This window comes from Stegodyphus dumicola, chromosome X1, assembly GCF_044657685.1.
Source record: "Stegodyphus dumicola isolate Sdum_Otavi_A_Nest chromosome X1, ASM4465768v1".
NCBI lineage: Eukaryota > Metazoa > Arthropoda > Arachnida > Araneae > Eresidae > Stegodyphus > Stegodyphus dumicola.
The window spans coordinates 16,019,864-16,038,078 of NC_140780.1; the positions used below are offsets into that span (position 1 = coordinate 16,019,864).

The window sequence follows — 18,215 nt, forward strand, 5'->3', positions numbered from 1 at the left end:
GATTTTTTTAAATGTGAAATGCCTCTAGAAAATCCAGTTCACCAATGGAAGATGTTTTTTGAAAAATTTTGGCAGCAGAAAAATTGAAAGTGTGATTTTTGGACCAACAATGTTGGGTAACAGAAGACTTCTGTGCTTCCTTTTTTCTACCATATGCCACATGTTCCTTAATGCAAAATTTTAAGACTCTCTTAGCTTGGCCATTGTAAATTAAACCACACCGGCAAGGAATCCTGTAAATAACTCAGGAATTCATATCTGGAATTCCGAGTTCCATACTCCAGGACCCCATTCCGGATATGAATTCTTGGGGTATTTACAGGATTCCTTGCCAGTGTGGTTTAATTTACGTTGGCCAAACTAAGAGAGAGTTAAAATTTCGTGCCTTAAAATTTCCTGTTGCCCAACATTGTTGGTCCAAAAATCACACTTTCAATTTTTCTGCTGCCAAAATTATTCAAAAAACATCTTCCATTAATGAACTGGATTATCTAGAGGCATTTCACATTCAAAAAGTCTTTCTGTTCTAGTTGAAGACCCTAATTCCAATCCATCTTTGCCTTCAGCCTTTAAAGAAATTGTTTTAGTTCTGATTTCATCAACAGATAGCACCAGTCTAAGCTTTCTTATTAGTTGCTTATTAGATGTATTATCTAACCATTATGTCTTAGTTCGTTCATTTGGGCTTTTGCAGCTGAGGCTGATGGTTCGGTAAAACCATCAAAACGTCCTGTGAAAATTTGAAAATAAAACACTGATTTTTGTTGTTTGACTTAAATTAATCATTGCAGTAGTATGAAAATCTGCTCCTGATAAAATAAGCACGAGGTTCTATGCTTGAAATATGACATCTTGCACAACAATCAAAACATGCTTTAAGTCCTTTTTCACCATAGCACCATGATGATGATTGTAAAAAGTAACAGCATTCATGATGCTGTTACTTTTTACAATTCTTCTAGTGATAGTAAGAGCCAAAAACTGTCAAAAACCTGCCAGTAAGAGCCCTCTAAGAGCCAAATTCAAGTACTGAAAATTTTATACACGTGACTTCATGAACTTCCTGAAGAGAAAAGTTGCTTATTAGATGTATTGTTATATAAAATATATAATAACAAGATGTTGATGAATTAATATACAACTATTAACTCATTACAAAAAGATTTCAAAACAATAAATGCATTTTTAAAAATATTTACATGTTGCTGAAATATTAATTATGAAAAAAAAAAAAAAAAAAAAAAAATGGCTGAAACACTTTAAAATGTTATACAAAATAATCCATCGTCAAATTCTTGAATCTACTGAATCCTGAAAGAAATCTGAGATTTCAAAACCTGAATTTTCACATATTTTTCATCATCTGAGTCTTTCAAATCCTAACCTAAAAATCTTTAAGTACTTTAATTCAGAATTTTTTAACAATTACTTTTATTGATACCCAACAGAAGCATTGAATACAAATAGAACATGACTGTTATATTTTCTGTAGCTGAGAATCACCAGTATCACTATAGGCAAGTCCACAGCGTCACAGTCTTAATATTCCTGACAGACTGTAATGTCCAGTGTTTAATCTTTATCTATATTGACTCTTCATATAAACTCTCCAACGCACCTTTGATTTAAAAAGATTTCAGGAAAATTTAAAAATTTAAATTGTTAGCTCAAAATTTTTCTTGTCAGCTTATAATGAGGAAAAGCCTCAAGAAATAAGTTTTATCTATGTACTTCATTTAAGTCTTCTTAATTAACATAACTGCATTTTTAATAGATACAAACTTTAGGATACGGATTTGAGAAAATTTAAAATTCCTCACCTCTGTCAAATACATAAGCTGAAACGTCACAAATGAAAGCAGTTCCATAACAATTTAAGAAATTGCAAATTTAAAAGCCCATTTGCTAACCGTACTCTAAAATACAAACACAATTAAAACATAATTTGGCTATATAAAGTGGCATCGAGCTGACAATGGAATGGAATTAAAGGAACATAGGTGATATCCAGCATCTTCGGCTAAATAAAGGAGTTAAAAACCTCCAAAGAGCTCATGCATAGTATTTAATTTATACTTCTAAAAATGTAAAAAACTTGCAGTTATTTAATTTACAAAAATTAGCTTTCGAGAGATTTTGCTTGCTTATATAGTGGAAAATATCATCTTTCATATTATGACTGAAGCTCTTACTACTACTGCACTTGAGATTCTAAAGGTTAGCCAAGTTATTAAAATAAAACGTATTATAATCAAATTATTTTAGTCATTGTTTTTTAAAAGCAGTGACTGCAACTACCTTCAAAAATATTTTAATGCCAAAAAAAAAAAAAAAAAAAACGAGAAAATTAAGTAAAGATTTTTTATACATTTCACCACCCACTTATTTCAATATTATTATCAGATTATAATACAAAATATTTATTATAATGGCTTAAGTTGAAACAAAACAGGCATTATGAAGCAAAGAAGAATGATCAAATTTCACAATTTTTAAGCTCATATGAAATTTTCAATATACTCAATACTTTTTGATAAACTTCAATCATTTTCTACAGTAATGCAACATTTAGTAAATTTAACATTTGTGAGCATATAAGCATCATTATCAAATTATTAGTTTATACTTTCATTACAGTTTCTGAATGTGATATGCCCAGACTTTTTTCCCTACAAATTGAAGCAAAACAAGAAAGTAAAACATTGCATTTAAATTTTGAAGCATAGTATAACCAATGCAAAAATATTTTATGTGTATTATCAAAAAAAGACATATTTTAACATAAATTTAAAAAAAAGTACATATATGTTTTTTTTTTTTTCATATGCATATGTGCTAAAAAAAGACAAATGTAAACTTAAATGACATTATTTACAACTCTTACATGCAAGGCTTTTGCTTATTTTCCAGAACACAATTTAATAACAGTGTCTTTAATTACTTTTACAGATTCATTAGGTTCATCAGAATTTGCTGGCACCTGCAAAGGCAGAACTTGAACTTTATTGTGTCTTGACAATTCAACCACTCCAAATGCTTCAGCAATACTTTCAGGAGAAGATGCATTTGGTAAATCCTAAAAGTGTAAGAAAAATACAGATATACTAATTATCCACTCATCTGTAACTAAAATTATTTAAATGTGCACTTCTACAAAATTTGATTAATTATCAAAAAACAACTTTATCAACAAATTAATGGCATTCCAAGCATACTAACTTATTCTACTGTAACCTCTTCCTGTTTGTTAAAGATTATATTTTCATTGACTAATTCCATAATCCTGATTTTTTTTAAAATTTACCTACAGGTATATTTGATATAATTAATGTTACGGTTTTTGTATTTAATTTGCAATTTTTTGTAGAATTAAAATTGTACATATATATATATGAAATGTAATTTCTCATACATTATTTGTTTTATGCAGCCGGGGCAACAGGAATGAGACAAATTTTGGAATATAAAGTGGTAGGTTTATTTTAGCATCCATCTGGTAAGCGTTCTCCTCGTACCTTGAGCAGAAGCCCTACTTATACATATGTGTACGTCACGAGGCTCCTCCAATCAGCGATATTAATTGAAATCACGAGGTGACGCTATCTTCTCATCAGGAGTGTTCTTAAGTACTTTATGTAATATGACAGATTTATGAGTTTGGCGGTTTGGCGGGCGCCAACAGGTTAATATATTTTATACTAAAGAAAGGATTTCACCAAAATTTAGGAACAGGGATGCAATTTAGGTAGAGAATCGCCAACACATTATTAAGCGATATTAATAGAATTTAATTTAATCAATTTTAATTTAAAAATATCATTACAGATTATCCCCCCCATCTGAAAAGGCTTGCAGTCGCGGCCGTCGACCCAAGACAGTCCAGATAGTGAGAGCAGAAAATTTAGTTATTAGGAAATTAAGTGAGTAGGAAAACTGATTGGATTTACCTCAAGGCACACAAAATGTTTACATAAAATATTTGAATACAGTATATAAAATATAATAAATGATTAATGAAATTATAATATAGTAACTAAGTGCAGAACAAATAAAGCACTAATAACATATTGCTGGTTAGCTACGCGGCAATATGAAATAGTAATATAACTGAATTTGTAAGTTTATATCTTAGGGCATGCCATTCACAGTTTGTGTATGAGTCCGTACAATCATTAGAGTTGTCATTCAGGCTCATCTTCAGTCTTTTACTGGTCTTTGGAGATCTCCGGATCATTTAATTAGCGCTATATTTAATTAGCGAAATATGGATCAGCATTGGCACTGAAAACATTTGAGTTTTTATGTCACGATACTAGAGCTCTTATATACTCTTGTTGAAAATACACATTTTGCTAGGTTTTTAACATATTTTGTCACTCTATTTTTCTCTTATTAATGATAACAAAACAAAATTTAACTTCCAACATCCATACCAGTTTTTTGTACACGATGCTGCAGAAACATAAAATGAAATTCAGAAATTTCAACAACTGAAATTTAACTTTTTCAACTGTTGCTACAATTTATAACACAAACATAGGAAAACATGAGCTCAAGGAAATGTGAGGGTATAGTACTCTACTTGTAGTATAGCCTCAATTGAGTGTTTCCCACACGGAAAGTGCATTGAACCTGAAACTCAAGTTTGAAGGAGCCCAGTAAAAGAAAAGGCCAGACAAACTTTGCAGGCACTGAGAGATACATCAACTATTAAGGGAGACAACAGGATGAAAACTAAAAGAAGGGTTATGGATTGTTTATTGATTTATAAATTTTGATTTATTCATGATGTAATTTAAAGTTTTCAGGTGGATAATAGAACCTTAATTTTGACGCATGTACAATCTCAGTTGGTTTCTTCGTGTGAAAATTTTCCCTGTCGATTTCATAATTAACTTCAGATAATTTATTCATAATCTGATAAGGGCCTGAATAGGGTGAAGTCAATTTTCTAGTATTTGGGTATTCAAATTCCTCGTAAAGGACAAAATCTCCAGGTTGAAATTTAGATTCTACAAATCTGATGTCATATCTAGTTTTATTCTTTCGGTGGTATTCGATAGTTCTTTTCTTTGCTAAAGCCCTTGCTTCATTTAAGGAAGGGTATTTATTTTGATCAATTGGAGATTCAAAAGGGAGGTTACCAAATAGTAAGTATGCTGGGGTGAACTTAGTTACCGTATGAGGGGAGTTGTTATATTCGATAACAACTTGCTCTAGCACTTTAGTCCACAGTACTTTTTTAGAAGAAGAATTTACTTTACATTTTAGTCGACTTACTATTGATTGATTTACTCTTTCTACTTTACCATTTGTCTGGGGATGGTGAGATGAAGTTAAAAGTTGTTTAACATTATGCTTTTTAAGAAATTTTTTGAATCTAGAGGAAGTGAAGGCTGCATTCCTGTCACTCAGAATTTTTTCGGGGACTTGTATTTGAAATATTTGTTTTAGACAATTGGCATAGGTTTCTGAAGTTACACTTTTAGAGGGAAACGCCCAGACATATCTTGTTGCATGGTCAATAACTATATGCAAATATTTTTTTGTAGAATTATAATAATTAAATCCTCCCACAGTGTCAATAGAGAGACATTCGAAAGGTTTGTCGGTTGGGGGTACGTCTTGCATAAGACCAAATTTTTTCTGTTTTTGCTTTTTATTAAGTTGACAAGTATGACAATGTTTAACAAAATTTCCGATATCTTCGCTAATATGAGGCCAATAATATTGAGAGGTGATTAAGTTAAGCATAATTTGAACTCCTGGGTGACCAAAATTTTCATGGGTTTTATTCAACAATTTTAATCTTAAAGATTTAGGTACTACAATTTTATAAAAATTCTTTTTCTTAATTACCATCATATCATTTATCTCTTGGTAATTTTTTCCGCAGACATTATCAGTTTTTTGTTGTTGGATTATTTCATTTCTATCAAGTAAATGTACATAATGTTGGAGGTGCTATGAAACAGGATGTCTAGAAAGCATGTCAGCTTCAATATTGGTAGAGCCCTTCTGATACTTTACTTCATAATTGAACATACTTAGTTTGAGTGACCAACGGAAGAGTCTACCTTTTAAATTTTTAACATTTTTGAGCCAAACGAGGGCCGCATGGTCCGTATGTATAACAAATTTTTGTCCATGCAGATAGTAATAGAATTTGTCTAGGGCATCTACTATGGCCAAACATTCTAACTCAGTAATCGTATAATTTTTCTCATAATTTCTTAAAGTTCGGGAATGATATGATACAGGGTGAAGGACATCATTTTCATCTGGTTGTTTCAAAACAGCTCCAACAGCAGTTTGAGAAGCGTCAACAAAAATATGACATGGCCTACTGGAAATATACAATTGTAAAACAGGTTTGGAAATCAGTATTCTTTTCATTTCGTCGAAAGCTTTTTGACATTGGTCATCCCATTCCCACTTGACATCTTTTTTCAAGAGTCTGTTTAATGGAGCTCTAATAGTTGCATAATTCGGAATGAATCTATGATACACATTCACACTTCACAAAACTCTTTGTAACTCTTTGGTGTTACTGGGGTTTTTAAGTTTCTTAATAACTTCTATATTATGGTTATCGGGAATTATTCTACCATTTTTTATTTCATAGCCAAGAAATGTGATCTGATCTCGGGCGAACACACATTTGTTTCGATTCAATTTAATATGCTCCTCTTTAAACACCTCAAATAAAATTTTTAAATGTTCTAAATGTTCCTTCTCAGAGGAAGAGTAAACGATTATATCATCAAAGTAACTGCAAGCGAAATTAATTTTATTTTTTGTTAATATTCGTCTAATTGTTCTGTTAAAAATTGCAGGAGCATTTTTGAAACCAAAAGGGAGTCTTAACCGTTCGAATAATCCAAAATTCGTGCAAAAAGCTAATTTCTCAGTATCTCAGGGTGAATCGGGATATGCCAGAAACCAGATCTCAAATCAATTGTAGAAAATACTTTTGCTTTACTTAATTTGTCTAACAAAGTGTCAATGCGAGGAAGAGGGTTTGCATCTGTTTTAGCCAGGGAATTCAATTTTCGATAATCTATACACAATCTAGTTTTTTTTCCTTCCTCACGTTTAAATACTAAAGTCACGGGGGACGAATATGGGCTACAACTTTCTTTAATTATACCTGCTTGTAATAATTGATCAATTTGGGTCTTAATTTCCTCTTCTTCCATAGGGGATGTTCTATAAGGTCTTAATGATACAGGCAAATCAGAATTTAAATTAATTCGTTGAGGTTCAATATTAATTTTTCCTACATCATACTTATTTTTAGAAAACACAGACGAATAATCATTTAACAATTTTTCCAAGTTATACTCTTTGTTATCGACAGTATTAGAAACAGCATTTTTCACATAAATGTTAGACTGAGAAACTAATTCCTTTGGATTTGTAGTCCGAGATTTACAGGTTGGAAAATTTCTTACATCATCATCATTATTGTTAACACATGGATAAACATTTGTTGTACCACCTTGAAGCTGGAGGTGTAGAGATATGGGTCGGCTGTCAAAATCGCAGTCATCATTAAGTACAATAGCTCTCTGTTTAATTTTTAAATTAGTACAATCAATACTCAACTCAAATAATTTGCATTCATAAAGTCCTAAAATTACATAATTCAAATTATTATCAAGAACAAACAAGGTAATTTGTTTACTAATCCGTCCAATTTTCATTTGTATACAACATATTTTGTTGAAGATTATTTTTCCTTTAGTTTGGGTTACTGAAAATGATCTAACTCTTTGTACTTTTAAACGTAATTGTCTAGCTGTTTTGGAGGAAATTATTGATATGGTGGCACCACTGTCTACAACACACTCTAGACGTTTCTTATTGGGCAAATATCCCCACACCTTTAATAGTCAACTACTGTGAGGGGTTTCTGGGGTTGGTTCTATTGCAAGGGGCGTAACATTAGGCGTATCAGATCTCTCCCTTCTGAAAGGACAAACCTGAAACCAGTGAAAAGCATTTGGGATTCCGTTCCGAGTGCAAAGTCTACAGGGACTAGGGGGCAATGGCAATCTATTTTGAGAATTATAATTATGATGGCTTGTAAATCCTGGACCACTGAACCGATTATAAAAATTACTTGGTCTCTGAAAACGTTGGAAATTGTTGGGTCTAGGGGAATCTTGTCTCACAGTAGTTTCATAGCTTGAAGCTGAAATTCTACTTCTATTAAATCGATTGTAATCTTGGGGACTGTTCCCAATCGGAGTAACAAATCTGGGAGGTACATTTTTGATTTGTTGATTTTCGCTAATCTTAATAAGCTTATGGACATGAGTAAGCCAAGAGATGGGGTCAGAGGGTGCGTTGATCGTCATTAAGGATTTTAATTCTATAGGAAGGCCATCCGTCAGACCCTCCAAGATCATTTCATGAGTTAGATTTAATTTTTTACCAATATCTAATTTTTTGCGAAAATATTGCGTTATGTCCTCTTTATGATTGTACTTGTAATTGGCAAAATCACCAAACGTAGTTAAAGTGGGGTCGAAAAAATTTTCCTTTAAAATTTGGACTAATTCCACATATTTAGTAATTTTATGGCAGTTTTTGACATATACGCTAAGTGCATTACCTTTTAGATATCGAGCTACATTATTAAGCTTCCACGTTTCATCTTTATCTAAATGAGTTTTGTTAAAGTACTCAAGCCATGAATTTATATCCATATCATTCTGCGCGTCAAAGGGAATTATACTTGTTTCAGGTTCAGCGCTAGCTGCCCTTACTGAATCATCAGGATCAGAGAGGTTTTCATTAGCCATTATTCTTTTAATAATACTTTCATAAATAAAACTAATAATACATTCATAAATAAAATTAATAATACTTTCATAAATAAAACTAACTCAAAAATAATACTCTTTAAATTTTCCCAAAACGATATTAAAACCAAAATACATCCTTTAAATACCAAATTTAAAATACATTTATACCAAAATAATACTTTTTAAAATTTTCAAAATAAAAACACTATTATTAAATCAGTAATTATAACTCAACAGTAATAATATCATTTGCATCGCCAATCCTTTTCCTAATTGCTTCTGTTTGACTTATTGTGACGAGAATACGAGTGATGAAATCGACACGAAAATACACATTTTTGTGCACTCTTTAGATTTTCGCAAATCACGATCAATCACCACACAAGCACAAAGCTCTCGAGAGCAACACAGAACGGCGTAGACGTAGGGAAAGATTTCCATCCTCAAAAGTAGGTCAACGGTAAGAGCACATTTGATGAACAACGAACTTACGATGGAAACACAGATCGCACATCACAGGGGGCAGAAGGATGCTTCTCTGGATGTAAAATAATCTGCAGAATACCAGAATACAGGTAACAGAAGGATGATTCTCTTGAAGCAAGAACACCTAGCGAAAAATGTAGAAACATAGAAGTCGCACAGCGGCAAATTCATCTTAAGTGCGTAATATTTTATCCGTATAATCCTTGGGGTATTTTCTTTTTTAGATAATCCCTTTGAAGGTGGTATCCTACCGGCTTTCTGAAATGTAATTTCTCATACATTATTTGTTTTACGCAGCCGGGGCAACAGGAATGAGACAAATTTTGGAATATAAAGTGGTAGGTTTATTTTAGCATCCATCTGGTAAGCGTTCTCCTCGTACCTTGAGCAGAAGCCCTACTTATACACATGTGTACGTCACGAGGCTCCTCCAATCAGCGATATTAATTGAAATCACGAGGTGACGCTATCTTCTCATCAGGAGTGTTCTTAAGTACTTTATGTAATATGACAGATTGATGAGTTTGGCGGTTTGGCGGGCACCAACAGGTTAATATATTTTATACTAAAGAAAGGATTTCGCCAAAATTTAGGAACAGGGATGCAATTTAGGTAGAGAATCGCCAACACATTATTAAGCGATATTAATAGAATTTAATTTAATCAATTTTAATTTAAAAATATCATTACATATATATATATATAATAATTCATTTCCTAAACAGTATTGATTAATTGATTATATTATCTCCTAAGTTTAATTTTAATTAAGTAGAATTATTTTAAAAGTGTGCATCCATACTGGTAAGTTATATTTTGAAAGATGTTTTGAAGTAATTTGAAAGCAAAATATTAATAATGTTTTAACGGGGACTGATATATATATGAGACTTGGCAATTTAAATTTACATAATTAAAACTGTTGACCTGTATGAAAGGTTACATAGAAAGAGGCACAGACTGGACTTTTTAACATAACTGAATTAAAATTTTTTAAAAGAACTTAGTTTCATAATAATTTTCAATAAATTGTTTAAAATTCTTTTACTAATTAATGAGATTATTTCATTTTAAAGACCTATGGATGGTATCATATGTGAATTCTACTTCCTTTGACATCTCAAACTATTTCAATTTTTGGTCTCTTGATTTCTTTTTCCTGTAAAACACTAATTGCAACTATGAATGCTACAGTGTTTTCCTAATCGGTTTTGCAAGAATACAGCAGCATTTCTGATAGTAATTCTCATTAAGAAGTTATAAGGATAAAAAAAGACACATTCCTTATTTCCAACCACATTAGTTTTAATTTTTATAAGAAAACTTTTTGGTATGCCATGTTGGAAGACAGAATACTTAATATTTTGCTTGATTTAAGTACCCACGAAATTTTCCGCACATTAAACATACTTTCACTTTTTGATTTGCTATTAAATTCAAATTTTAAATAATTTACCATCACTAGAAGAACATTTACCGTAACCAAAAGAACATGCAAAGCATTAAATTTGTAGTGGCCCAGTTATTGCATGAGAAATAATTATTTTTTATTTCAAATATTTGTTCATGTGTTTAATTATTTTATAAAATTAACTTTAATATTTTATTAATATTCATATTTATATTTCTTTTATGCTGAATGGCAATAAGTAGTTCATATTTATATTTAAATTTTTTTATGCTGAATGGCAACTAGTTCTAGTTCTGATTCATGATTGCTAGGTTTTGGTTTCAAAACGTTGCTCGTAGCATCGTATTTCAATAGCTGAAAAATAAAGTGCAATAAACTTAGCTATTTGTTTATAATTCATGCTGTTCCTAATCATAAATTAATTTTGAACATTAGTAGCCAAGGCCACATCGTGGTGACCCTGATTAATTTTCGAAATGTCAACAAATGACTCTTCTGAAACTGCTATGAAAGATACGATGCAGTCACCGGAGCTTCATAAGGTGAGTGTAAAAATACCTCCTTTTTGGACTGATAAACCGGAAATATGGTTTTTTCAAGTTGAAGCTCAGTTCAGAATTAGTAATATCATTTCAGAAGAAACGAAATTTAATTACTTAGTTTCACAGCTTTAACCTAAGTTCGTCAAAAATATTTGGGACATTGTAACGAACGATTATGCCACAAAATATTAGGATGCTAAAATTAGGTTATTACATTTATTCAAAGAAAGTGAAAATGTACGGATTAAACGTTTGATTACTGGTATCGAACTTGGAGACAAGAAACCAAGCCAACTTTTGCAGAAGTTGAGATCAGTAGCTACTACAGATGTGTCTGAAAATGTAATCAAAACTTTCTGGCTGGAGAAGCTACCTGACTCAATAAAAATATATTATTAGTTAGTAATGAAGATGTAACCAAGTTGCGTCTATGGCAGATAAAATTAGTGATATGAATTGGAAACCAGAAGTATTTAGTGCTAATGCTCCTTCTGTTCCCGGAAATGATTTGTTGCACAGAATTAACTTTCTTGAACAAAAAATTGATCAAATAACCATTCGCTCAAGACACAGGGACTCAGATTTAAGTAATTCACGTTCACGATCTCGAAGCCGATCTCGTAAACGATATGACCCTATTGGTAAATTTTGTTATTATCATTTTCGATTTGGAGCAAAATGTATTTCAGGGAAATGCCAGCCTCCATGTGCTTGGGTAAAAAACGATTCCAAAAACCAGGAAAACACGAATCTGCAGTAGGTTCAGTGGCAAACGCTGCTGCAGAAAACATGAAGGATTGTCGCAAATTTCGTTTATTCGTTCGTGACCGAAGATCAAATTTGCACTTTCTTATTGATAGCGGAGCTGACGTAAGTATAATTCCTGCTACTTCACAGAATAAATGTAAAACTGAATGCAAACTGTATGCAGCTAATGGCACAGATATTTCCACTTATGGCATAAAAACGCTAACTCTTGATTTGGGATTACGTCGTGATTTTCAGTTTCCATTCATAATTGCTATGTCACAAAAAGTATTTTAGGAGCTGACTTTCTTCACAAATATAAATTGATTATCGATGTAAATAAGAAAAAATTAATTGATGGCGTAACACAGCTTTGTGTCCCGTGTGATGTAGCTGCTATTTCCAGTGATTACTCAGTAATCACATTAAATAAATCCATAAAAATTTTCAATTTACTGTCAAAATATCCCGAAATTTCTAAACCTAGCCTTTTTCCTACACAAATTAAACATAAACGGGTCGACTGATGGTCAACCCGTTTATTCAAAGGCATGACAGCTCGATCCAAAACGCTTAGCTATAGCTAAAGAGGAATCTTAATTTATGCTTGACAATGGAATAATTCGTCCATCAAACTCCCAGTGGTCAAGCCCCTTGCACCTTGTTACGAAAAAGGATGGTTCATATCGTCCTTGCGGAGATTACCGACGATTGAATGCGCAGACAATACCTGATCGATACCCAATTCCTCGCATTGAAGATTTTCATCATATTTTAAGAGGTACAAATATTTTTTTCTAAAACTGATTTATTCAAAGCTTATTTTCAAATTCCCATTGCAGAAGAAGACAAATGTAAAACGGCTATCATCACTCCTTTCGGTTTAAAAAATGCTCCTGCAACGTTCCAAAGATTTATTCACGAAGTCTTTAGAGGATTAGAATTCGTTTTTCCCTATTTAGACGATATACTCATTGCATCCAGTACCCATGAAGAACACGAAAATCACCTTAAATTAGTTTTCGAAAGATTACATACATTTGGGTTAAGAATTAATGTTTCAAAATCTGTATTTGCTGTTCCACAAATCGAGTTTCTAGGCTACCCAATTACACCTAAGGGTTCCCGTCCTCTGCCAGAAAGAGTTCAAGCTATTACTAACTACAAACGACCAGCAACAATTCATCAACTTAGAACTTTTCTTGGAATACTTAACTTTTATCGTCGTTATATAAAGGATGCAGCAAAGAATCACATTGTTGCATGCGTATCTTAAGCGAGCTAAAAAGAGGGACAAACGTAAAATCGAATGGACTGAAGAAGCTGAAAAACAGTTTGAAAAGTGCATGAATGATCCGGTGAACACGGCACTGTTGTCTTTTCCCAATTCTGAACTACCTCTGGTGTTATTTACAGATGCTTCAGATACGGCGATTGGCTCAGTGTTGCAACAATATGAAAACTTCTCGTGGAAGCCAATAGCATTTTTTTTTTCTAAAAAATTAAGTGATACTCAGCAAAAATATAGCACCTATGATAGAGAACTATTAAGCATATATCCTTCAGTTAGACACTTTAAGCATTATCTAGAAGGAAGAGTATTTACAATTTACACAGATCACAAGCCCTTAATATTCGCCTTTCGTCAAAAACTTGACAAAGCAGCACCTAGACAGGCTCGCCAACTTCAATACATCTCCCAGTTTTCAACTAATATCAAATATGTAAAAGGTGAGAATAATATTGTGGCGGATATATTATCTAGAGATAATGAAATTTCATTGATAGATTATGATAAAATAGCTGATGAACAAACTCAAGATGAAGAGTTTGCAAACCACTACTTCCTTGAATTTCAAGCAATGTTCTCTACCTTTAGAGAAATATTTGTGGTGTGATACCTCAACTAAACATATTCGGCCGCATATTCCTCAGGCTTTCAGAAAACACGTCTTTCAACAAATTCATGGTTTATCACATCCAGGAATAAAATCGACTATGAAATTAATGACATCAAAATTCATTTGGCCTAACATAAAAAAAGATGTACAGTTGTGGACAAGAACCTGCATTCCTTGCCAAAAAGCTAAAATCAGTCGGCATACCAAAACAAAATTAGGTGAGCTTGAAGTACCACCAGGAAGATTTTCTGTCATACATATCGATCTCATAGGACCACTTTCCCCATCTAAAGGGAATATTTATTGTCTTACTTGCATAGATAGATTTTCGAATTGGATGGAAGCAATTCCTTTAGAAAATATTTCCACTAAGAACGTCGCAAAAGCCTTTTATAGCAACTGGATTGCGCGTTTTGGAACGCCAAGTAAACTCATTAGTGATCGTGGATCCCAATTTAAAAGTGATACATTACGAGCTTTGTCCAAAATTTGTGGCATCAATTTACAACACACTACTGCCAACCACCCCTCGTGTAATGGCAAAGTTGAGTGCCTTCATCGAACATTAAAAACAGCATTAAAAGCCCACAACAACATATCTTGGACGGACACGTTACCAACAGTACTTTTGGGTTTGCGTACTGCTATTCAAGAAGATACAAATTATTCTACTGCACAAGTAGTTTATGGCCAGAGTCTCAGACTTCCTGGAGAGTTTTTCAGCGAACCAAGTATCCAGACAGCATCGGAGACTTTTGCTAATAAACTCCAGAAACAGATGGAAGTTGTTGGAATTCGTAAAAATTCATGTGAATGGATATTTGTACATAAAGACTTAAAAAATTGTTCTCATGTGTTTCAGCGAATAGATCGGGTAAAAAAACCTCTGGAACCTCCTTATGAAGGACCATTTCTTGTTATTGATCGCAAGGACAAATATTTTACTATTAGCATAAAAGGAAAACATATTAATGTATCCCTGGATCGCTAGAAACCAGCATATATTTTAGCTGAGGAAAATTCCCAGTTGATACAACCTGACTACAGTAACTTGCAGAGACCGTACTCAAATTCCCATGCGAATCAAAAACATTCTCGCACAGGCAGAACTATACGTTTACCTGTTAATTCAAGGACTGACTAAATTATTTTGATAGTGGTTAACACTGCAATACTAGTTACTACCTATTTCTCCATCTTTGTAACGTAACTTAGTTACTAGTGGCCCAGTTATTGCATGAGAAATAATTATTTTTTATTTCATATATTTGTTCATGTGCTTAATTATTTTATAAAATTAACTTTAATATTTTGTTAATATTCATATTTATATTTCGTTTATGCTGAATGGCAATAAGTAGTTCATATTTATATTTAAATTTCTTTATGCTGAATGGCAACTAGTTCTAGTTCTGATTCATGATTGCTAGGTTTTGGTTTCAAAACGTTGCTCGTAGCGTCGTATTTCGATAGCTGGAAAATAAAATGCAATAAACTTAGCTATTTGTTTATAATTCATGCTGTTCCTAATCATAAATTAATTTTGAACATTAGTAGCCAAGGCCACAAATTTGCCAAATATTAAAAAATAAAATTAGTTATTTATAAACAAATACCACCAAGGTTTATTAGTTTCAAGGGTAGCAGTGGGGCATCAAGAACACTCTCAGAAACTATGGTTGCATGAATACTTTTGAATAAAGATTTAAATATTCATTTGATTATACAAACATTACAATCATGCATCTTTACAAGAATCATGCTAAATTATGTCAGTGCTATTCCTCACACATGCTGCTATAAAATGCACACGTGTTTTCTCTTCTATTCCCAAAGAAAAAAATAAACAACTCTAATATTCTAAAAGCAGCACAACTAATCCCTACTGGCAATGACAGTGATATCCACTATGCAAAAGTAACATGTTAATTATACCACTGCAGGTACTGTGACCACTGCAGACACTGCATTACCTTTCTGTATCTTACAGCATTTTCAGTTTAATTAATAAATTCATCAAGTGCAATAGATACCTAATTTTTTAAACCATTTTTAGTCAGTGTCCACAGATTACACTCAAAAGATATCTAACCTTTCACTGCAGCATAGGTAGGGGTTTCTGAGGAGAAATATATCAAAAGGTGGATGAATCAAGAGATATGAAAACTATGATCTAAATCAGCGATTGGCAACCCTGGAATGGGTTACGGATGTAGCATGGAGAATGATCTATAATGGCATACAGAACAAATAATTAAAAAAAAACCCTAGAAGTATCTTTGGTATTTGTTAATGTGAAAAAAAAAATGTGGAAATATATCTACAAAAAGTCATAAATATAGTTTTGAATATTTTCAATTAATAAACAAACAGCTTAAAATTTCAACCAGTGCAAGTTACTACAAACTGCTTGTGAGCCACAGCTCGAGTATGTTTGTTTTCAAGGAGGGTCACAGAGTCTGATGCAACCTAAGTGTATGTGTGCAATGACAGAGAGGTTCTAATTTTTAGTCTTCTAGCCAGCATGTTCCTTTGTGCTTTGTCCTTCTGTTGGTTAAAGAGCACCCAAATGTCCACTAAAAAACCCCAAATTAGACACTTGTTCTTTTCAAGCTTCCCAAGAGTTTGGATTCATATGATTATGGCAAAACACTCAAGAGCTATATGCATAAGGGAAGGGATGCCCTCAGGGAGGACTTTCTAAGGGAAACTGGCTCTTATACATGTTACACATCAGGAAAAACAGGAAAATGCTAGTGCAACTAGCCAATTTGAAAGGATTTGAAATCCGGACCAAACTACCAGTGCTCAGCAACTTCACTGCTTGGTTGGAGGTGGGTTCTTCAAGTGTCCTGAAAAAGTGAGCATGGATTTAGAGAACAAAAATTGCTGTTTCTGTTGTTTTGTGTTGTGAAAGTGTGGTGATTCAAACATAAATGTACAAAGACACTTCCAAAACAAATATGAGCCATCATATACCAAGGAAAGTATTTTTTGGGTACCAGAAGGGTACCCCAAAAAGGTTTTGGGGTGCCTATAAAATTGCTTACTGCTTGGCTTTAAGGGAGAAACAGTTCACAGATGGAGAATTTGTTAAAAAGCCCTAATTCTGCTGAACATTTATTCAATAACTTATCAAATAAACACACTTATTTTGTATTTAGAAAATACCTGCAGAAGATTTCATTGATCTTTTAGATGCCTCCATTAAATCCATCTGAAAAACAAACAAGCTGCTTACAAAGGTTTCTGATGCCAGTGGACCTGTTGAAGATTGTCATTGTATTGTTAGATAAAGTGGTTCATTATTATGGCTACCATGTTTATGAGGAATTGTGCTGCTTCCATTTCAAGGTACAACTAATCGTGCTCTTGCTTTAGTTGGCATGAACAAGGACTTTGCAAAATTTCTTGGAGATCATATTTGCCATCACATTTTCAGCTTGCATTATAAGTCAACAGAATTTGTGTACAAAGATCCCAGCATGTGAATCGAATGCTGTGATGGAAACTGTTGTTAAGATAGTGGCTTTCAAGGCCCACCAACAACAGAGCAGTACATTCTCTGAACACTGGTAGTTTGGTCCAGAGTTTAACTAAAGCAAAACAGGCTGGCTCCATGGTTGTTTTTATGATTTTTCCCATTTGTAACATGTGAATAATGCAGTTTTGCTTAGAAAATCCTCCATGAAGGCATCTTCTCGAGTGCTTTGCCATAATGAAATAAACTAAACCAATATAGCGATTTTCATTGCGTCTTGCTCTGCATCAACACTAGACAGTTACTAATTTAGAATTCAAACCACAAAAATTTGCAAATATAACACTGATTTTTGTGGTTTGAATTGTAAATTAATACTAGTTTACCATTTTATTTTATCTTAAACATAGAAAGTTAGTTCATTTCATCACTGGAAGAAATGCAGAGCTCTTATAGCAATCTCCCTTTGTATAGTAATGTTTGCTGCCTTAACCAAGGTAAGGTACTGAACATTTCTGTGTCATGCTCGGATGTAATCAAGTTGTTCCTTGATGAAAAATAACATTTCCCAGAATTGGCTGTTGAAGGTTTCCTGTATAAGTTGCACTTTGTTGTGATGTTACAACACATTCAATACGCAGAAGAAAAAGAAAAGCATTTTGAATGCAAGGGGCAAACAGTTTACAAATACTGGCAGGGGTTTTGCATCAAAATTAGACATATTAAGTATCAACAGAAATTACAAGCACTTCCCAAATGTAAGCTCCCTCAACTATCATGAATTTAACGCATATGAGCTCTTGCACTATATGGAAGCACTCAAAGTAAAGTTTG

General features: G+C 32.9%; 1 protein-coding gene across 1 annotated transcript in view; it reads right to left on the bottom strand.

The window, feature by feature from the left end:
* Positions 1 to 581: 581 nt before the first annotated feature.
* Positions 582 to 18,215, bottom strand: part of LOC118197983 (uncharacterized) — a 77,266-nt gene continuing 59,632 nt past the window's right edge. Inside the window, exon 5 of the mRNA XM_085807075.1 lies at positions 582 to 3,076. Coding sequence (XP_085663201.1) covers positions 2,900 to 3,076 — 177 coding nt within the window. The 3' untranslated portion in view covers positions 582 to 2,899. The remainder of the gene's footprint in view (positions 3,077 to 18,215) is intronic.